Genomic DNA, 22534 nt, shown 5'->3' with positions numbered 1-22534 from the left:
TCAACCCCGCGAGAACCACAACCGCCAAGCAGGCAAGCGCCCGTACTCTCTCCCTGAGACCCACCAGGCTTTTACTTCAAACAAAATGACCTGTTCTCAAAACAATAGCAGCAATTCCAACAACCAAACCTGAAATAGGCTGCTCAAATCCACAAACACATGTCGTGATGAAGCACGACCACAACAACAAAAAAAGCAATTGTAAACCTCTCACCTAAAAAAAATGAACCTAAATACCAAGCCAGAGTACCCGACGCCATCAAGTTCCCTGAATCGCACACAACCCTAGCCTTCGGCTAAAAACCCTTTTACTCATTGCACTTGGCAAATGAGTACTACATTAAGAAAACAAAACGCTGCAAACTAAATACGAAATAAAACTGAACATCAAATTCACACGTATACCATAATACAAAGTGAAAGGTTAAAACCATACTGACGCGCTTACTAGCACGTAACGCCTAAACAAATCAGTAGTACGTTAAACAGAGGCCTTTAACATTCAGCCTTCATCTCTGTAACCACTACGAACAGCTCTCCTCTACTCGAGCCCTACCAGCTATGTTTTTAGCTGTCAAAACAAAGGTATCTAAAACGAAGGCTTTTAAATCAGCCTACATCTCTTTTAAAACAATTCACAGCTCTCTACACGAGCGCTAACGGTTATGTTTCTAGCTATAAAAAAAGACAAACAAAGTATCTAAAACGGAGGCTTTTAACTCAGCCTACATCTCCTTTAAAACCATTCACAGCTCTTTACACTAGCGCTGACGGTCATGGCTCTAAATATGAAAAAAGAAACAAATAACCAAACAAATCTCTCAATGTTCTCTACAATGAGGAGGAAAGTGACAAATTACAAAATTTCACTCCTCAATTCGTTAGTACATATTAACACACTAACTTCTTTCAAGATATCAATTCATCTTTATGCTGCGGTTATCCCAGGGTGTCTCCAAACGCACCCTTTCAGACGAACTCTTGGGAGACGCGCATGCCACAGATTTCGAGGGGTCCGGTCTCGACAAATGAACAAAGAACAAACCTGTCCGAAGACCCGCGGCCTCTCGATTCTGACAAAGGGCATCGCTTGCCCATTGTGCCCCTCCGGGTTAAGCCGTCAGCCTTTAGCCATGGTGGGGGACAGCCTTTGTCACGATTCCGGCGTACGCGACATCTCGCTGCGCTCCTGCCTCGACTAGGCCGTGAAAAGGATGAGACCAGGCGAAGATTTCGGCATCTGAATTTCACTGAAATTCTTTTCTTTGCGACGCGCCTCACGTCCGATCTAGATTTCCGCGGGACTCTCAACTTGGAACTTGTCCTAGCACGCCTTTTTGGGATTTCAGGCCTAGCCTTTATCTTGGCGTCTCGAAGAATGCGGCCGTCGCATTTGGCTAGCGCTTTAGCACGCTTACCGCCACTGGTCTCTTTTGCGTTCGCCTTTCGTTTGCGTCGGCGCCTTTTCCTCACCGAACGGCTCGCAGCGCTCATAGTCTCGGCACTAGTACTCTCAAGTGCGCTGCCTTCGACATTCGCTGCCAACACTTTAGGCGGCTGAACTGACTTGTCCTCTGGGCCGTTACTAGGTATCTCTGAGTCTGACCTAACGGTAGTCCCGACACTCTCTAAGTCAGCCAGTTCGCCCTGAGATGTCTCTTCCGCTTCGGGCATTCTATCGCTTTCGTGGATAGCCCCTTTTCTCTGGCCTTCGAAGTCGGCCTCCTGCTCTTCGCGCCTTTGGCACTCTTCAATCTCACGCGCTTTGCGTAGCGCCTCTGTCTCTCGCGCCACACGAAGTGCTTCTTGTTCTCGCGCTTCCTCATCTAGCGCTTTTCGACGCGCTTCATCCTCACGCGCCTTGCGGAGCGCCTCGGCCTCTTGCGCCACGCGAAGTGCTTCTTGTTCTCGCGCTCTGTGACGCGCTTCCTCCTCTAGTGCCCTGGCGTCCTCAAGCGCCTTACTACGGGCTTCGGCCTCTAACGCCTGGCGACGGGTCTCAGCTTCAAGCGCTTTACGGCGCGCGTCATCCTCAAGCGCTTCAGCGCTGTCTTTGGTGCCTCGACTTTCGCAGTCAGCAGGCCCTGAAGCAGCGAAGTGGCGCAACAAGGCATCTTTGGCCTTATCAAAGTCTTGCGCTTCCTCCGTGGATAAGCGCTCCAAAACGCATGCAATTTGGCGTGGCAACAACGTGACAAGCCTCTCCAACCAAAGGTCTCGGTTAACACCAACATCTTCGCAGACCTTTTCAAACTTAACGAGAAAAGACACAATGTCCTCGTCTATCTCGAAAATCTTGAGTTGGCACTGTGCCAGTTGCCACTTCATCGCCTGAATTTCACGATCAAGCTCCTTCATCTGGTGAGCATGTTCTCGTGCCCGAGCTTGCCTCTCTTCGCGCCTTTCGCGTTCCTCTGCCTCTCGCTTTTCGCGCTTCAGCCTCTCATTTTTTTCTTCAGCTTCGCGCCTAAGCCTCTCATCTCTTTCTTCCTCAATTAGCTCTAGACATTCTGAGAGCTCGTCGTCGTCTGCCTCAAGGTTCTCAATAGCCTCGATAATCTCTGGCTTTCTCATTTGTTCTCGAACATCCAAACCCAAACCTTTAGCTAACTCTAGTAAAAGCGGTTTTTTCAGTGCCTTCAGATTCATGGTTGCTGCAAGTGCTGCTAACTTCACTACTACTAAGACGCTACGTTCCTATGCACAGGTCAACGTAGAGTAGTTACCCAAAATTACCACCTTTCATGAGACAAAGCCTGGTAAAATCTCAGTGAAGAAAGTCAAGCACTCACCACACCCTGCAGCCATGATCTCGGCGGAGACGATCCCGATGCTGGCACGAGCTTGTTGCGACTTGTCGTGAGCAGAATCCCCGTCGCTGCCATCCAGTTGTTACGAGCGGGTATTTGGATCCATCCCACCGCTGCAACCAGTTGTTACGTGCGGCGTCGTTGGCCGACGCGGACTCCGGGGGTAGCGTGGAGCTGAGGGGCGGGAGTCGTACCGCAGGCCCAGGGATGTCCAGAACAGCAGGAAGCCGAGGCAGAGAGACCGGCGTTGAGGAAAACTTAACAGACGTTTATTTACAACATCATAGAGGACAGGATCGTCAGAACGACATCTAGTCCGACCGATCCGTCCCGAGCAGACGCTCTGCTGCTCCTTAAATACGCTTCATTCCCAAGATAGGGAAACTCCTTAATCGGCAAATGTCCAATCACAAACGTGCATGCCTTTGAAGCTGCATAACTAGCAAACGTCCAATCACAAGCATGCATGCCTTTGGAGGGTCCGTCTCTTCGACACATAGGTCACCGCCCCCAGGATGGCACGCCAGGGACCACTGCGCTCTCACTCTTCACGTCCGACCAGTTCGGAAGAAAAGGGGGGGGGAGACAATGCCACCTCGGGGAACTGATAATCCTTTTACGAACAAAGGCACCAGCTTTAACCAAAAGCACACTCGATGCAAATACGCGTCCCACGGAGGGGACCAGCTTCCCGCCGAAGCGCTCAGTTCAGGGAAAAGACAGCAGGTGTAGGTAAATCCGTCCTCCGAAATGAGGGGGGGGGGTGTCCAAGAAGCAGGAAAACTCGTTTGGAGACAGCTGGCCCAGGACCTTCGTATCTGCTTTGTAACAGAATGTACAAATGCATGATTTTCACCACTTGATTGTGGAACGCCATTAAACAAATTCCACGCAGCTACAGGTGACTTACATTCATTCATACCCCATGGGACCGGTGAAACTGGCAGAATCATCTGGTTATTGCAATTGAACGAGGCAGATAAAATGCTGAAATGATTCAGTAATTTATATAGAAGTAATTTGCCCAGTGTGCCCACAAATGAAATGCGCGTTTGCGTTTTAAGGATGAATAAGGCCAACGTCAAAGTAATATGAGAGGTGCTAAACAAAGTATAAATGTAATGCATGTCAACAAGATGTATTGCGTCAGCTAAAGATGATGCTTGGGCGCAAGTTGGTGCGACACACGAGAAATTAAATCAGCGCAAAAGACAGAGCAAACACAAGCACATTCAACTGTAGTCCGACATTGATTGGGATGTTTCAATTTCTATTGCATCAAGAACCTTACTTTTTTTTTTCAGGTTGCTGCTGCAGCTGGCCTTCTGCGCATGCAACATCTGGGCGCGGGCGACTGAGCCGCTGGAAGTGGTGCTTCCGCTAGTTCCGCAGTACGTGTGGCTGACAGGCTTCTTGTGGACGCTGCTGCTGCTGCCACTCAACGAGGTTGTCAAGATACACGAGATTAGGTACAAAGTACAAATGTTCTCTAACGAAGGCATGTCTGCATAGTGTCATGCCACGTTTACTAATACCTGTATTTGTTTGTGCCCTTGTTTCCATTCTTTGAGTAAACGTTTTGAGACCCCCATTTTCTGCTTGCCTTGCAGGGCGAATCGTCGCCAGCAAAAGAGGGCGCGGCTCGAGTTTGGGACCAAACTCGGCATGAACTCTCCATTCTGAGGTTGCCCACCATACAAAGCGCTGGACGCTTCTCGACACAAGAGTGAACTGTGATCGCCCTAGAAACCTCGTGGCACAACGCGCCGACACTATGCTGCCTTCCAAGATGGCCGCTCGCCCAACAAAAGCTGCGCCATACCTTCAAAGTTCCTTCAGATGTAGTGCCCGTGCTTGTCGTGTGATACCGTCGGCGACCATTTCAGGGATTGCTACAGAGGCTTCCAACGAGTGTGCGTTCACGGCTGCGTGAAACGATTGCTTTTGCCACGTTTTGTGGCAGTGAAACCTGCCACGTCGTCAGACTAGGAGGTGACGCTCTGCCACGTCGTGAGCTCAACAGCTGCGAGCCGGCCGAGCCGTCAGAGGGCCACTACCCTAAATGCCCGCATCGTCCCTCGCACCTTTCCACATTTCTGTTCGGTGTCGTGCGCCGATTCCTCGGCTTTCGTCGATTCTGGCTCATCTTGACTTTTCCAGGCATCTCGCAGAACAGAGACGCCACTGTCAAACAACTTCGACATAGGATGTTTGCAAGTGCCATCTTGACTTTTCCCGTCGCCTCTCAGAACAAAGAAGCCGCTGTCAAACGACTTCATTGTAGGACGTTCACAACTGCAGGGATGAAGCGGAAGACGGGAAATGAGGAACCTGCATTCGTAACACTGGCCGAGCATTGCGGATGCTCGGGCATGTTCAGGCATGTTCATGTCTCGTACATTCCTGTGTTCATTCAATGACGAAGCAGGTACGTCCAGTGTACTGGCAAGTCAAAGACGTGCATGCAATGGCAGAGCAGGTATATGCACGCAATGACAGTATGAGAGAATGTGGCTACAGTGACTAGACAGATATGGGATAATGTCACATAACGGGACAGATATGCACACGGATTTTGTGACGGGATAAAAATGTGCTTACAGCTGTAGGACAGGTGTGTGCGCTTGCAGTGACATGACAAGAACATTCATGCAACAGCAGAATGATGTAATGTTTTGCAGTGACATCTCAAGTACACATGTGCGATGGCAGGATGAAAATCTGCGTACTGCTGTTAATTGTATTGCAAGGTTACCTTAAGGAGCCACCGAAGAACTATTTCCTGAGCCTGAGATGCTCGCAGAAATTATTGGGACGAATTTCGACTAATATACATATTCCTGAAAAGCGTTTATAAAAAGTACCTTGGTGCACTTTGCTCATCGTAAATGAAAACTAACATTTGGGATTAGTTTGGCTAGCAATAAATTTCATTCAAATCAGTCCAGCCATTTCCTAATGACAGCATTACTGCATTGCACGATAGTTTATGTTTATACAAGGAAATCGAGTCTTCACTGTCACTTGCACATTTCTTTTGATGGTTAAGGTGTTGTAGCCATCTTTCTTCGAGGTCTCGCGCCGCTCATCCGTTACGTGAGCTCGTATCTTCCATATGACAGGACTGGCAACCTTTTTGAAAGACACATCATCAAAGTCCTTGCTGGCCGTTATCAACTTTATCCAAAGTCCTTGCCGGTGTTATCGAGAGTGTGGCCAAGTACGGCCATGTATATAACACAGCTGTTGCATCGCCATCCCCGAACTTTGGTGTGAGTTCTGCGGCGAACGACAATGGCTTCCAACGTGGTGCAGGTGGTGCTGTCTGCATTGTGGCAAGTTGCACTGGGAATGACACAGGCTTCTAATGCAGCGAGGCTTACCGCCTCGCACGCTTCCAACGCCGAAAGTGAGACTGCTACAGATTCGCTCGATTGCGTAACGAGGGGCAGCGCAGAAATGTGTTGGCAAGGCATACGTGTCAACAAAGCATCATTGCAAATGGTGAGAGTACAATTCCAGAAGTTAGTCATTCACTGGAGTCGATATTCCGCACAAACGCGGCCAAACCTCGTTGAAACAAAGTTGTGTCTACAAAGAAACGTCATCACCGTATATTCGGTATTCATTAAAGGGGTACTGACACAAAAGTTTTGGTTTCGCATTTTTTTGCTGCAATATGTTGCTGAGGGCCTGTTAGTCATAACACGGCACATCGCTTTCTGCAGCGCATGACAGATAATTAATTAGTCTGTTGATTACCGACCAGTCTGAGTTTTGATTTGGGGGAGTTCTCGAGAACGACAAATTGCCGGGGACAGCTAACGCCATCTAGCATGCGAGACGGCACACAAAACTGTGCGTACAAACTTCAAAATTCATATGAATATGAATTGAGATATGGTAGACTGTATACGCATGTTCACGGGAATCGATCCTGCAGGCTATCTGTGCCACGAAATTTTGTGTCAGCAGCCCTTTAAGCATGTGTTTCTTACATGCTGACATATTACAACAAAATCACTGTATTCGATCATTCATTATGTCCATCTTCATTGCGTCCAGGCTCAATTGCACCACGTAGCGCTACTAGTGGCGAGGACAAGGAGTGAATGAACATCGGTAGAGGGCCCCCCCCCCCCCCCCCCGACATTTTTATGATACATGGTGTGTTACCGAAAATAAATAGTGAAAATAGGCGTTTTTCTCAAATAGTCAAGGCTTTCAGCAAGTGCCCCCACCCCCCCAAAAATATTCCTGGCTACGGGCCTGCACAAGGCACTGATTGACCTTTTTGGTGTGTTTTTTTTCTCGCCATTGATCAGTGGGGCACATATATGCTGAAACAGTGGACTCAACTATACAAAGTGTATACAAAGCTATACAAAGCTATACAAAGCGTATAGTTGAGCCCGTAGTAGAGCCGGTAGTTCTCAAACTTTTGGGAATCACGGAAGTTCATTACAGAAGAAGAGAAGTTTGCTCAGAAAATCAGACGTATAGTTGGGGCTTTAGCAACTAAGCATGTTTCACATGTCAGACTACCATTGCATGGTTATAGATGACACTTGGGAGATAAGCGCTCTGGATTAAATGGGGCATTGATACCTTATCGTCCTCGTTAGTATAGTTGCATTATCACGCATGCATTGAGAGTGGTCACAGTTCCAGGGTTGTTGGCTTCGCATGTGATCAAACGCTTCAGGTAACTCGATTGATTGCTCGATTAATTGAAAATAACTTTATTCGTTCGCTCGCACCATTGTGCATTAGAGTTCCTTTATTCTACACGATTTTTTAATGAGACTTAGCAAACTGCTTTTGTTCCTGAGGTGTCTTGCTGCCAGTTGAAGTCCTTCTTAGATAGTATCATTGTTTTAAGTACTGTGCATGCAAGTGTTCTCACAGAACGCACAGAGTCAAAGTTTGTGGTGTTTGAACTTGATGTGACATGTATGACATTCTGTTTGGGATTCTAGATGAATAGAAAAATAGGAGTTGGTGCTGGCATTGTGAAACAGGTAAACGGCGATCAGGTTATTACATTCGTTCCAGTCTCAGGTTTTCAGTGTTTTACAACTGTTGGTTGCAGCTACACTCAAACCTCATTATAACAAAGTCGCGTCTGCCACGGAAATAACTTCGTTATATCCGGAAATTTGTTATAAACGTTTATTTGTAACACTGTAGCTATGACAAGACTATTCTTTGTTTACTTCGTTATAACCGGTAATTCGTTATATCCGTGTTTGTTATAACGAGGTTTGAGTGTATATGAATTGTTAATTTGCAATGTGGTGCAGGTGAAATACTTGTGAAGGTAGCGGAAAACAGGATTTAGAGATAGCAAGATCAAGAAATGCCTAGGCCCGGGTGTTCGATTTATGCAAGACCTGGATGTTGTTTTCGAGATCTCCTTTGGTCCGCGACATATGAATGATGATGGTCGTCAACATTATCACACCTTGATCTGGTGTCAGAAGGCAGCTGCTTAGTGGGACACTAAAGTGAAACGTTAAATCTGTTTAGACATAAATTATTCTTTCAGAACTATATTGTAGTTAATTTTGCCATCGTAAGACCACTATTAGAATGGGAAATGATGGTCAATGTTTCATTTTCGAATTTTACGTCGAAATTTCATCGCGTGAGCATCAGCATGGCGTCACGAATTTCAAATCTTTCTGCATATTTTGGCCACATTGGTTCCACGGAATTTTCCCAAACTTGCCATGTCAAGGCTTTAGGTGCCTCATGACACAATGTAAACAATTGTCACCGATAAACGATTACGCAGGCCCTAGCAGACACCGTCAAATTCTGCGATGTCGCAACAAACTGGTGCGGGAACTTGGCGGTGACCTCGCCACCTGTTTTTTCCGTATGCGCGTTTCCTCGCTTACCAAGAGTCTCGTCGCGGTATCAGTGGTGCTCTCGGTATTGCAATATTATAATTCACTAATGCATGAAAAATTGCTTTTCTCTTCAGTGTCCCTTGGAGTTTCCGTTCGCTCTTTATTGCTGCTTCCGCCACGTGTCATTCGTTAGCACAATTTTTATTGAGCGCTAAGTCCACTGTCTTTGTGTCGAGCCCACTGTCCTCATCGTTGCCGACGAAATAATTTGCTACACACTGCCTGCAGCACGTCTTTATTATCATTAATAATTTACCTCTCACTGTTAACTACAACTTTGCTTCTGCACTTCCTGAACTAGGGAAAACAAGTTAATGTGCCTGAGATTCCAGGCCTGAAACAGCCGTGGAAATTCCTGTTGATAAGTACTAATGTTACAGAATAAATGCTTGCATGCTCTTTTTCCAATAGCATTCTGAATATTTGTTCAGTTGGTAAACTTTTCGACATGTAAATTTTAACTCAATGTTTTGCTGGACAGCACTCTGTCTGTGGGCACTGTACAGCGCATTTTTTTTTTAATTGCACAATTGATTTTATTTATACATCAAAACTGCCTTACAGAGTTCAGTCGAATGCACCAGGTCCCAAATATTTTTTTTTTTTTGCATCATTCTCGCTTAACTGCTAAGAAACATCTGTGTCACGAGCTTCACAGTCCTTACTGGGCAAACGTTTTTTTCTTTGTTTTTCTCTGATAAGCAAGAAGTGTTTACTTGCACAGTGAGGTTGTATCAAACTCTTTTATTGCACAACTAGTTTTATACATGACTTCTTATCTAAAGCCACAATATGAAATGCCATCTGTGAGGCTTCTGGCATTATGATGTACCGGCAAAGGTAACTGTGCTGTGTGTGGTAGCTGAAAACCTAGCAACAATGGTTGATATTGTGATTTATGGTGACTCACCATGTATGTCATCAACGTTGTGGACTCTTTGTGAAACCCGTGTATAGGGATAGGAACCGTCGTACCTCTAAAGATTGTTTCGCAAACTGCTAATAGTATATTTTTTTTACTCTAGGACTATTTCATACCTTTGGGTGCTGGATCACGTGTACACTGCACATGGAAATTGAAATGCATCAATATAGGGCTAAGTGACCCATGTACTTTCGTTTTCCAGCATGTTCAATTCATGTCACATACACTTACATCAGAGCCAACATCGCCTTTGGTGGTCAGATTCGTAGTGACACAACGTGGTTGCCTCAGGTGATTGCTCGCACCAGTCGTGAAATTTAAATGTTCTGAAGTTGCATTTTCATTCTGCGAGCGCTGTACATTCTGTGTGTGTAATTCCCAGAGGATAATTTTTCCATGTGCCATTTCACACCCCGTATGGTTCAGCACTGCGTGTCAAAGGCCTAGCAGCAGAATGTTGTGTGTTTTCATTGATTTATTGTGGCTGTGTAACTTCAGGTGTAAAGCACAGTAGTCTGTCAGTGAGCCTTTAGCTCCTTGAAACATATCCACTTTTACCTCAGCATGACTGTACCGTATTGCAGAACTTCGTGCGGGGTTCAGTACAACACTTCGTGAGTCAGTCTCACGCACTTCAGATGGAATAAGCTCACCGTAGCCGAAGCCATAGCCACAGAGTTCAACTTCATTTGCCAAGCCAGAGCCAGGATATTGCTATTTTAGTTTGTTCATTAACTTTTTCCATTTGTAGATTATACTACCAGAGATATCGACATGGGTGGCCATGTTGGCGGCCCAGAGCTCAGCCTTGCAGACACACAGCTCTGTTATTAGCTAGTTGTAGTAGTGCGTGCGTAGCATCTGTAACGGCGTTGAGTATGCCAGAACGCCACGTTTCGCATAGAGCGTGTGTGCAGTAGTGCTTCTCATGCACACTGTGCAAAACACGGCGTTCTTACATACACAGCACCACTACAGATGCTTCGTACGGAATACTAAAACTTGCTATTTAGTAGCCAAATGAATTCCATTTCTCTGCTAGCCTAAATTTTTTTAAGTCACGTAATCATGACCACGTTGCCTCTTTAAATGTTTTGTTTTTCACCTGCAATGACTCTTACGGAGCGTGAAAACATGTCTACAAGGCAGCGTGGTTAGGCAAAGTGTCACTACCAACATCCATTAACCCGTTATTATACAAACACCATTGCATAAACCGGACATTCTCAAGCTCTCTAGCCTAGCAGTTCTGTTCCTATTGCAACTGGGTGGATAGGTGAGTTAGTCGATACTGCGTTATTAGAAAAACCTTATTACACAAGACGAAGGAAAAAGAACAGGTACCGTTCGCGCCTGCTTCACAACCGGTCAGTTGAGAGTCGAGCGCATGTGGTGTCTGTTCCTTTTCCTTCGCATTGCATCTTTCTCGCACTCCAAGTGTTTGTTTTTAATTGTATACCTTCGTTGGGTGTGCTTCCATAAGTGATCAAAGTAGCATCCCACCAGTATCACCTGGTCGTGAGTAATGGACAATAAGAAATGAGATTCATTGAAATGAATCCTTACGTTATATCAAACTCTATGTCGTTTAAGTGTTACGTCGTGACATTTTCATCTGTCCTTTCTGTTATTGTGGCAAATGAACGTTCATGTCCATTAAACCCTACAAAAGTTTGTGGCAAGTTTTGGAATGTTGCAGTTACTTTAGTCACGAATATACTAGTTTCCACAAACAAGTCTTGGTCTTGGTACAGGAGAGATGCAAGCACCGCGAAGTCATTTCATGCTTACTTGCGTCGCTCATGCAATCATTGCAGATGCCACGCGCAAATGTAGCCCGGAGAAACATGTGGAATTCTTGCTTATATTTCTCTTATAAGCATTATCATTGTAATCGGAGTTGTTGCTACACAACGGAAACAATTTTTTTCATTCGTGTAACAACATGGCTATTACGTTAAATGACTCCAAGTACTACAGCCTTTCAGGACCACCTTTAGTACCATGTGACTATTTCGCAGCATGTGTTTTCCAAAGTTCACATTGGTCAAGCATCATTCAGTTGCATGAGAGAAGTATCTGCTCATTTTATGCAACCTCGAACACCACGCGTTGGTAATCTATAAACCTAGAATTGCTGCAAAACTCGTGAAGGATTTACCAAAAACAAGAAAAACAAGCGATCTATTTTTCGTACTATCCAGGTGTGCCTCATGTTATTCTGCACTCTCATATCATTACGAAGTGTGTAAATGTGAAGGCACCATTGCAAAAATTGAGATTAAGCAAGGATCTTTTTGTTTATCCCATGCAACTGTGACATATTGCACTGTACAAGACCACATGCGCTTCACACCTGTTCTCGCTTAAGTTTGTGTACAATAAATCACACCAATTCTCTCTATCACATTGTTGTAGACATTACTTCGGTGTCGACATATCTCGCATAATAGTCAAAAGAAATGGGAAGCGTTTTTTGTGCTCTTACAATGTTCCTGGTCGTCGTGTTTAGTTTGGCCTTGAAGCAGGAATTATTGCTGTGCCGCAAGACATTTCGTTTGGATAAAGGAAACACCTAACACCTATCTCTTATTAAACTGTCATTTCTACTGCTAGTGTAAGGTGCAGTGCTGCTTTGTTCAGTCGCTGTGTGCAATGATCCAGTTGATTATTTCACATAATGGTTTCTCTTCCATCTACTGCTGAACACTTGTTCATCTCTGCCATTCTGAGTTTCGAATGTTTGAAGCTAAACTTTGCACGCCATTCAAATTTTGCGCAGCACAATAGTCATATGAAACAACCACATCAAAATGAGGGAATTCAAAGGCTTGTTTCTTTGTTTGACACAACCTTAATGAAAACCAACAGACAATGAAGCTAATGATGGTATAGGGGATGTTATTTGTACTCCTACTGTATTGTAGTAAGTATGATATCATAATTACTACGATACAGTTAAAGGCGTACAAATAACGTCCTCTATGCCTTCCTTGGCTTCAGTGTTCGTTGGTTTTCGTTAACCACACCAGAAGTACTACGTGACAAAAAAGCCGCAGGAAACCATTTAACATATCTACATCTTTATTTACAGTGTTGACATTAAGAGTCTCAGGTTAAGATATTTACATGAGATGAAAGTCTTCTAATGCACTCGCACAATTACACACAGACATACATCACATGACTTTGGTATTTCACAGTCGCGCCTACGGAGAGTTCTTCCCACCGTTGGCACGAAACAGGCCGTAAAATTGATAAAACTGTTCCACAAGAAACGCACTCCTCGGCGCTGCGATGCAGTCCGAAAGCACACTCGATGATCATAAGTTGGTCCCGACGGTGATAAATAAGAGAGACAAACTGACGGAATCGTCCTGAGAAGACTTGGGGAAAGTCGCTGACTTGCGGCTGTTTACAGGAGCATGGGTTAAAGATGCGTGTCGATGGTGCTCAACGATAAATATGACACTGATGAGATTCAGGAACCACGCATGGGGATAGGAACACTTGAAACGTTGTCAGCGGAGGTGGCTACATTCGCCAAAGGAGCGAGGTTGAGGCTCGTGGCAACTCCGCATCAACACTTGACAAGAATGCGGTACTCGTGTGTGCCAAAGAGCTACGCCGTAAGAAATACTCGCACTTGGCTTGACAGCACACCGTAGCTGGGGAAAAAAAAGGGAGAGGAAAGGGAACTCCTAGTACATGTCCATGCTGGTCTTCTTGCCGAGGTACGGTGCGGTGCGCTTGTAGTTTGTCGAGCTGCGAGGCGACGCCTTGCGCGAGAAGCCCGAGCTCGTCGTTCCGGTGCTGTTGGAGTTGTAGCCGGATCCGGAGCTGAGCGTGCCTGTGCGGTAAGGCTCGCGCTTGATGCACATGAGCACGTTGTCGCGGAGGTAGGTCCAGACCTTGCGGGTGCACGAGAAGCAGACGAATATGAGCAGCCCCTCGAACGCGTTGAAGAGGACGAAGAGGTACCACAGTGCTTCGACGTCAAGGTATCCGGCCACCAAACCCAGGGTCCAGGTGAGGCCCATCATGGTGGAGAGGCGGACGTAGAGGCTGAAGTTGCGCCGGGCGGCACTGCCGGAGCGCTTGACGCTGGACTTTGTCGAGCTGATCACCATGATGGCAGTCGAGGTGAAGAGCGTGATGTTGAGGAGCATTAATGCGCCGGCCGGGCCAGCAAAGAAGATGAGGAGGGCCTTCCGCTGCCCAAACCAGCAGCCGTGGCGCCCGAAGAGGGGTCGCAAGTCTTCGGGCATGCCAGAGGAGCGGTCGTCGAAGAAGACCGCGAGACCGACGACTATGGCAGGAAGGGCCCACGAGGCAAGACTGTAGAAGAAGAAGCGCCGCCACTGGGTGCCGGAGCTGACACGCAGTTCACGCGTGGCGACGCGCAGTGTCCGCCACACGTCGAACGCCATCGTGCTCATCCAGAAGAAGGAGGCAAGGAAGAAGTAGTAAGTGGTGACGGCAGATGCCTGGCAAGCTCGCGCGGGCGGCTCACCGATCATGCCGAAGAGGAAGCTGAGGTAAGCGACGAGAAGTGAGGCGGAGAGGCAGGCGAGGTTCTGACCAGAGAGGTTCCTCACGTCGGGAACCACAAGAAAGACGAGAAGGTGGGCCACGAGGCACGAGATGGACACGCCCAGTCCCACGGCCGAGACGTAGCCCATGGTCTTGGAGAACTTGGCTATCTCGTTGGTCCCGTTAAAGATTATACACACGAGGGCCCGTAGCTCGCCGTCTAGCATGTAGCTGCCGGGAGCAAAGTCGCGGTCATAGCGCGTCGCGTAGAGGTAGCCGTTGAGCCGTATGGTGTACTCGCCCTTGTTCAATGTCGTCTTTCGGCACGCAAGGAACTCCTGGGTGTAGGAGACGGTACCATTGCCGATTCTCGGCTCGATCTCGTTCTCGTCCTCGCCCCGGACACACTTGTCGCCCTCGAGGACGTAGCCTGGCACGCCACACAGGACGTTCCGGCAGACCTTGTAGAACGGGTCGTACAGTTCGCCCTTCTTGCAGAGGCTCTTCTTTCCGACGATGTTGCCCGCGGAGGGGCTGACGTCCATGAGGATGCTGAAGCTGAAGCCCCGGGGGCTGACGAAGCTGGTGTCGCTGTAGAAGCCGCAGACCTGGTGCGGAGCAGTGTCGTTGTTGCAGACCATGCACTCCGGGTTGCGATAGTTTATGCCGTACACGTTGATCACCGACTGGTATGAGCGACACTCCTTCTCGGTCTCCGTGCCAGCCCAACTGGGATCACATGTCGACACGAAAGAGTTGCAGGTGTATGTGCTAGACAAGTTCTGGGGCGCGTACTCCAAGGCGCAGGCGAAGAAGCGTCGGTAGTCTCCCGGAGCGGTGAACCACACCCCCCAGCTGGAGTTTGTGGGATCGAGTTGAATGTTGTTTCGGATGTCGTCGCCCGTCATGTTGATGAGGCCGTAGAATTCCTTGCAGTCGAGGTTCACCTGCAGAATCGCAGAAGGACATACAATAAGCAGATGCACCCACTGTACCACTTGTTTGCAAGCACTCATCAGACTTTCATTCTATTCTAAATGAGAAAGCATGTTGCTGGAGTTACTGAACAATTACTCATTCTACTAACTTTAGTGACAAGCAGTGTACTACTGCTACATGCCACACTCCAATAGCCCAATTTAATAAAGGAACTGATGGAACGCATCTTTTTATTGCTGTAATGACACGGCAGCATGACCAGTTGGTTTAGTCATGTCTTTGCCACGTGATGAAAGTTGCACAGCAGGGGAAGCTTCAACGAGTAGTTGCATAACCAATTTAGTACTAAAACACACAAAACTGGGTGGGAGGGAACAAGGCAGAGCAGCAAAGCCAACTAAAAGGCACACCATAAAGACTAACAGAGATACTAATTTGAACTTGCACTACGTGTTCACCTAGAACACACCGCTGTTGCTTAGTTCTACACTGCCACATATCTGCACAGTACTTATTGATGGCAAGTAAGCAAAGAGAGCTGAGGTGTTCGGAAATAAAATGCACTTCCATTTCATGTAATCGCCACCTTATAGCATGTTTAAATGGATCCTTTATCTCTGGTGCACAGTGCACTGATTACGTCTAGGTCTTTGGCAGGTCTCTCAACAATTGTAAAGTCCTGCTTTGTTTAACCTGGCATATCTAACTTAGCCTATCAGCATTAAGATAGTGAAAGCCACTAGATTTCATTATTGAAATTGGTTGCTTTGTACTGAAAACTGTTGTACTTTTGGAGGTAAACCCCGAGGCCACGCTAACGCTCAATTGCTTGATGTTTGCCCGTCGCAATTACCATGCATAAATTAAGGGCACTACATTAGGCGATGGTGCTGTGTACACCGATCCCAGTGCCTCTTCTTACAGATTTGTTGTTTGGTTGGCTCACTGGCTCATCATAGTTCCATATGCAACACTACAACCATGATAATTATGTAGTGGAGGGCTCTGTGGTAACATTGACTACCTACAATAGTCAGACGCGCACGAATGTTTCTGCACTTCGCCCCCATATAAGTACGGATGGGATTCGAGCGCACGACCTCGCGATCAGCAGCAGCAGAACGGCACGTCCACTACGCGTCATTCTTCGCAAAATCCCGCGTCCCTTGCTTAAAAACTGTTCTGCGGACCACTGTTACACACTCAGAACACGTCGTTCGAGTCTCACCTGCCAGCGTCGGGTGTCGTTCAGGTCGTCGTTGCAGGCGGCGCAGAAGACGTTCGCGTACGTCACGTTCGTCCGGGGCGACGTCACGGGAGCCATTCCGTTGGGGTCCGTGATCCGGGCGTTGGCCCCGAGCTCGCACTGGACCCGTACTTCGTCGGGTCCGTTCCATCCCGGCATGCAGGCGCGTCGCACCCAAGTCGCCTGCATGTCGCTTCGAACGCGCACGCACTCCCACTCCACGGCGTCTTCTGACGTCGCCCTCAGCAGCGCCGGCGCGTCGCGGCAGCAGTCTCCGAACTTGACGCACTCGTCGTCGCAGCGGCACACGTTGGAGCGCTGGAAGACGTTGTCCGGGTACGACAACATGCCGGTTGAGTTGACACTGCCGCCGCTGCTGTTCTTGTTGTTTTCGTCGTAGGCTGTATTCGAGATGAGCCAGGAGGCACAGGTGTCGTTGCATCGCACCAGGCTGGCCTCGGTGTCTCCTTGTCCGAGGCAAGGACGGCTGCCAAGGATAGCGATGACCAGGATCAGGACAGTCGACGCCAGGACGGATCCGGGACGTGGCGTCGTCCCCATGGTTCCTGCAAGGGTGACACAAAAGCGAGCGTTTAGTTAGTATTACGGTTCGATTACTTTTAGAAACGAAACTTTTTTTTAAAACAAAGCACACGATATGTAGCTTGTTACTAAAAGTATCTCGCTACCTGGTACGGGTGAGGTAATCCGGTAAGGGTGACGCAAGTGCGCTTGTTTGGATTAGAGTGGCACCAGGATTACGTTTGGATACGAAAGGACAGGCTATCAGGTATTGGGACAGGTATTGGAAGATATCGAAAAATGTAGCTCGTTTGTAGCAGGGCTCGTTACCGAAGATGGGCAAGCTTCGTGATGTGACAGTTCGTAATCAAAGCGCGCAAAACAAAAGGCCACAATTTCGACAGTAAATTGAGAGTCCCGCCACCACAACTGCGTGTCTGGCAACAATGCGCGCAAACGCGTTTGAAAATGGCGCTTTTTTTTTCACTCTCTCTCTTTCGTTTCGATTTATTAATGAAGCTTATTGCAGTGTCTGTGAACATGTGACTTATTTTACAAGCCTAACTGTTTACGTTGGAGGCTGCCCAGCATCGTCGGCTGTCAGTTAATTCTGCTTCGAAGCAAACAGGTGGGCGTTGATTCGATTAATGTTGGCGTGACTGCGGTAGTTTATTAAAATACTTCTAGCTACTGAAGAAGGAAAGCATCCATTATTTTTCTCCACGCAGACCAGGAGCATCACAACACCGGTATAACACTGATAACACCGGCAAGAAAACGCTGCGACGCTTTCATACGTTACGCCAGGGTCGCAGACTACCGGCCACTAAGCAAGCGAATTCGATGGCACTCACAGGACCTATACCAGCGAACTATGCTTCATCACTCGTTACATTTGATCTCCGCCAAGCCCAGGTTTAGCGATGTAGCACACATGTACTACACACGCTTCTTATTTAGACCGTAAACGCGACCAAGTCAAGCAGAGGATGCGCATTCGAGAAAGCTTTGGGCATTGAAAAAACTTTTGCGCTTAGCAATCTGGGGGTGTCCAGAATGAATGTGGCTGCGATGCGTCCCTCCAAACTACATTCCACCGTGCGCTATGATGAAGTGTTTTTCTGGCTCTACTGTCAAGTGTGGGAAAACTTCAGCGCAAGGTGCGTAGTACGTGCCATATCCTTGGAAAGTTCTCTTTCTGTTTTTCGTTTTCTGGGCAGGTTCCATCGCGTTGAGCACGACGTCCTGCGGATGTTTTTGCTCGCGAAAACACCCCCTCGACACGCGGCTGTTTCCCCGCCAGTGCTGTTCGCACGAGTGGCACTTTCGCAGAACTTGATTCGGCGATGCGTCATATCTAAGAACGACAGTGGGAACATTTGCTATGCGCAAACTCGCAGCCCGACTATTCGGTGTCACGCGAATAAGATTGCACAGATAGAGCGCGCAGGCAAATGCAGCTGTTGGCATGGGCGTAGGCAGGGGGGGGGGGGGGAGGTGCAAAAGGGGCACTTGCCCCCCCACCCAAGCTATGCCAGCTCTCTCCCCCCCCCCCCCTCCCCCAGCCGCGATGTAATTAAATTACCACGTATACGTATTATGCATCGCGAAGTAATTAATGGGGTTTGACGTGCCAAAATCACGATACGATGAATTTCGACCACCTGTGTTTCTTTAACGTGTACCTAAATCTAAGTACACGGGTGTTCTTCGCATTTCGCCGTCACTGAAATGCCACCACCGTGACAGGGAATCGAACCTGCGGCCTAACGGAAGACACAAAGAAAGAAAGACACAGGACGTGCGCTGTCTAACAACTCCCGTGCCTTCTGCTGTTTCGCGCTGAACACTGAGTATATGCATACTTTGCAACTCGCTCAGCTCTGTACCTTACCTCGAAATCACCGCATTTGCTCAAATACAACTAGCATTGGCTGCAGTGCTGACTGAGTGTTGGCTCTCCGCTGTTTTTACAGCAACGTTGTCTAGAGTCGCAATCCACCCATTGAGTTGCGTGTCAAACGTTTCGCGCCTTTTAACTCGCGCTTCAAAAATATTCTACCTACTATACTGACTACTACGTCTAGAAGAATACGCTGATCGACTAATTCGCACAGAGCTCGACACGCTCATTCTGGACATTGTCGCCTATCCTGGACATTGTCAAATTCCGTCATTGGTCAAGTCTGAATGGCTCGGAGGGCTGCTACGGCCTTTTCCGATTGGCTAGAGTGTACTAGAACCGTTCTCTAGATTGGCTTAAAATGCCGCCATTACAAAATTTGACAAGATGGCGGAATTTGACAGTGTCCAGGATAGCACCCCTAGAACGCCGGAGCGGCGCATTCAGGACTGCACAAACGGCGTCCACCGGCAATCCGTGGTTTGAGATAGCTCAATTCTACGCATGCGCTGCCACCACTGATGCATGATTAGATGTGGGCTATCTCAGAGCAGGCGCAGTCGGTAGAGGTCGCCAGTGAAGTACGGAATGCGCCGCTTGAGCGTTCTAGACAAGCGTGTTGAGCTCTGTAACATGTCTCGATATATGAGTACGTGAAGCACAAAGAAACGAAGACAAAGGAAAGACACATAAACGACATGGACTACACACCAAACACAAAAAGAATAAGCGGTCCAATTGGGTATTTGAGACCGCTCACCATTTTTCTGACCAGATTCTGCTGCAACGCGCCTTTTTTTTGTTTTGTTTTCAAAGTTCGTCACGTGAGCTTCTGGTCTGACGTAACACAGCTGCCGCACTTCCTGCGCGTCCGATGCGCTCAGTTTCGTTACAGGAATTGGCATGCCATAAATTGTCACGTCCTGCAACTATTCCATGTAATCAACGGCCCTAAAGTTAATAAATTAATATTTGTTAGTTACTGATTTGAATGCAACTTGAGGTGCGGCAAAGTTTTTCCGCCTCGGCGTAGAGTTCGCTTGCGAAGACGACAGGCGCCTGACTGTCATCACATTTTTATTTTAAAAAATCTATACCGCATAAAAGGAAACACCCTGCATATCAAGCCTACTACATCACATTCACAGGCAAAGTGCCCAGTTCGTTGAGCCACGACGGGCGACAAACACAGCTGCTGACACTTGCGACACGTGCATCGGCTTAGTAGTAGATGTCGATAAGATCGATGCAGAGCTCCGGCACGTGGGGACGGAGCGAACGGCCGGGCTTTTCCCACGCGCTGAAGTCACGTGACACACATGCGCAATTTATACCTGGCTCGGTCGTTGCGACGGTTTTATCTTTCTTTTTATTCTTAGCAGGAAGGGTATATGCGATATGGGCCCGGAAAAGAAAAAGGCTTAAGTCGCATTTATTTCGGTTGGCTCGAAGATCGGTCGCTTACTATAATGATCGCGATCGGGTTAGTACGCATGCGCACAAGGTCGGAGTCGTGCCGGGTGATGTGGTGTGTGTGTGTGGCATATGACCTCGCCAAATCTGTGTTTTCCCGACAGAGGGTTGTTGTTTTTTAATACGGGTATTTTGTCTTCGAATGTTCGATTTGTTGGGTGCTTGATTGATTAGATTTCGTGTCCAGGGGTAGCAGTAGTACTAGAAGGACTAAGAAAAGCTGTAAGAAGTGATTTTGGTCTCTGCATTAATACCTCCAATACTGTTCATACTAATATGTATTGCCACGTGCTAAGGAAGGTTTTAGGATAAGAATATGGCCGCCCAAGAACAAAAGAACCCCCGAGCGAGAGAGCGCTGTCCCAAACGACGTCCCCCTGTGGACATGCGCAAACGTGCTGCAATCGCTCAGTAACTCGTGTAATATTATTTGTATGATCGTGTAATGTATGAATGATGTAATAATGCATGAACCGTAACTAAGTGAAGGATATTGCTACGTCTAACAAGTATGTAACATTCACTGTTTCGCCTGCTAGCGAACCAATCCTGTTCCTTCCGTTCCTGCAATGGTGTAGCAGATGAAACACAATCAAGATGGTGTTTATCCGGAATTTCAATTTTCGGGGGGTGTTACGAGAACGAGGGGGAGGAGGTGTTGGGGGCGGTGCATAAATATATCTGAATCAAAGATCGAAGTTGTCTCGTGCGTCTGGTAACGAACGAAACTTTCGTCTGTCATTGCGATGAACACAGGGTGGGTAAGTGTCCATTAGGCGAACCGTCCATTTCAGCGCGCTCTGATTGGCTAAATCTTGAGAGCGAGCGGCCCGGCACCAATAGTGAAGCCCGGCTTCGACCTCTATCCAATAAGTGCACGCTGAAACGTAAAGTCGACCACGAAGTAATGTGGAATGTCGCCCTGCCGAAATTGCCGTCTGCGCCGTCTAGTGGCGAGCCGTCTGCTGTCGAGAGCAGCTATGCTCTCGACAGCAGACGCCAATTTCAGCACGCGCTCGCGTGGTCCGTACTATTTTGTGGCCGACTGTACAGTCCATGTTGTGGGCACTTAGTGAATAGCACACTTGGGGTGATATTCTGATATACATTGCCCGAGTTGTCTCGTCTGCTAAACGAACCAAACTGTATCGTCTGCTCCTGCTACAAAGAAGCAGACGAACTTCTCGTCTGCCCGTGAACCAACACCACACGGCCCTCAACGCGCTGCAACACATCGCCCGTGTGTAACCCACTGACACGGTCCGCCGCGATGCTAAGCGGCCGTTAGCGTGTGGCCCGCTTTTCCTACTGCCTCTTATTTTAATTTTGTTATACGTCTCTTATTCCTGCGCTCTCGCCGGGCGCTCCATGTTCGATATGACCCTTATCCTAGCGTCTGCAGCAGCAGGCGTGGCCGTGATCATGCGAGAGAGAGGAGGAAGAAGCAACGGCCAAGATTCGGCGGGACTGGCCGTGGTTATAAATGGCGCCTCGCCGGCCGGCCATGGTTTGGTAAACATCCCGGTCGATAGGCGGCGCCTCCACGCGTATTATGACCCTTCTCGCCGCCGTAAAACGTTACAACCGACCTATCCCCCCCCCCCCTTCCCCCTATCTTCCTCTTCTCCAGACAAACGGCATTACGTAACACATGCTCGGTCGAACTTGAATTATTGGATTCGAGAAAATAAATAAGGAAGGAATAAGGCCAACGAAAAAAAAACCTCCAACGCAGGCAGAGCGCTCTAGGGGTTGCCTGAACGGGAATAAAGCGCCTCAGAGCAGGCTGGCTGGCGTTTCGATAGCTGTAACCATCTTTGTCAAAGGTGTCTTGTGATCCTTGGTGCGTTAGTTTTAAACGAGTTAGTCGATGACGTCATTGGGGTAGTCAGGGGGCCTGGGGTTGAAGGGTTTAAACCCCGCCCCCCATATGTTTTCAATTTTTTATGTGTGTATATACATGTACGTATACAAACACACGCACGAACATATATATATAGTAGGGGTGTGCGAATATCAAATTTTTCGAATACGAATCGAATACGAATATCCACCTTCGAATATCGAATCGAATATCGAATATCAAAGGAAAAATGCCTCCACAGCAACAATATTTTATTTAACATGTAGCTATTTGAAAAAAAAAAACATTAACAGCCTGACCGGCAACATAACATACACTGCTATCTCCAGAACACAATGTCCAGGCTAGCACAATGCACATCACAACACAAGCAAATATCACGGCACAATGAAAGTAATGACTAG

The 22534-nt window shown here is 47.7% G+C and overlaps 2 protein-coding genes across 3 annotated transcripts in view; one reads left to right on the top strand and one right to left on the bottom strand.

The window, feature by feature from the left end:
• LOC119398995 (transmembrane protein 94) overlaps positions 1–6929 on the top strand; it is a 62098-nt gene extending 55169 nt beyond the window's left edge. Inside the window, exons 28-29 of the mRNA XM_049417494.1 lie at positions 4115–4279; positions 4421–6929. Coding sequence (XP_049273451.1) covers positions 4115–4279; positions 4421–4493 — 238 coding nt within the window. The 3' untranslated portion in view covers positions 4494–6929. The remainder of the gene's footprint in view (positions 1–4114; positions 4280–4420) is intronic.
• A 5787-nt stretch (positions 6930–12716) lies between these two features.
• Positions 12717–22534, bottom strand: part of LOC119399866 (uncharacterized) — a 79414-nt gene continuing 69596 nt past the window's right edge. Inside the window, exons 2-3 of one of the 2 annotated variants that reach the window (XM_037666740.2) lie at positions 16351–16934; positions 12717–15130 (exon numbers count right to left, since the gene is read on the bottom strand). In XM_037666740.2, the coding sequence (XP_037522668.1) occupies positions 13352–15130; positions 16351–16929 (2358 nt within the window). In that variant the 5' untranslated portion in view covers positions 16930–16934 and the 3' untranslated portion in view covers positions 12717–13351. Of the gene's footprint in view, positions 15131–16350; positions 16986–22534 lie in introns of those variants that run through there. The other variant, XM_049417873.1, reaches the window with a different exon arrangement.

The sequence above is a fragment of the Rhipicephalus sanguineus genome, chromosome 7 (assembly GCF_013339695.2).
Source record: "Rhipicephalus sanguineus isolate Rsan-2018 chromosome 7, BIME_Rsan_1.4, whole genome shotgun sequence".
Lineage (NCBI taxonomy): Eukaryota > Metazoa > Arthropoda > Arachnida > Ixodida > Ixodidae > Rhipicephalus > Rhipicephalus sanguineus.
This window is presented reverse-complemented; position numbering and strand designations above follow the sequence as displayed.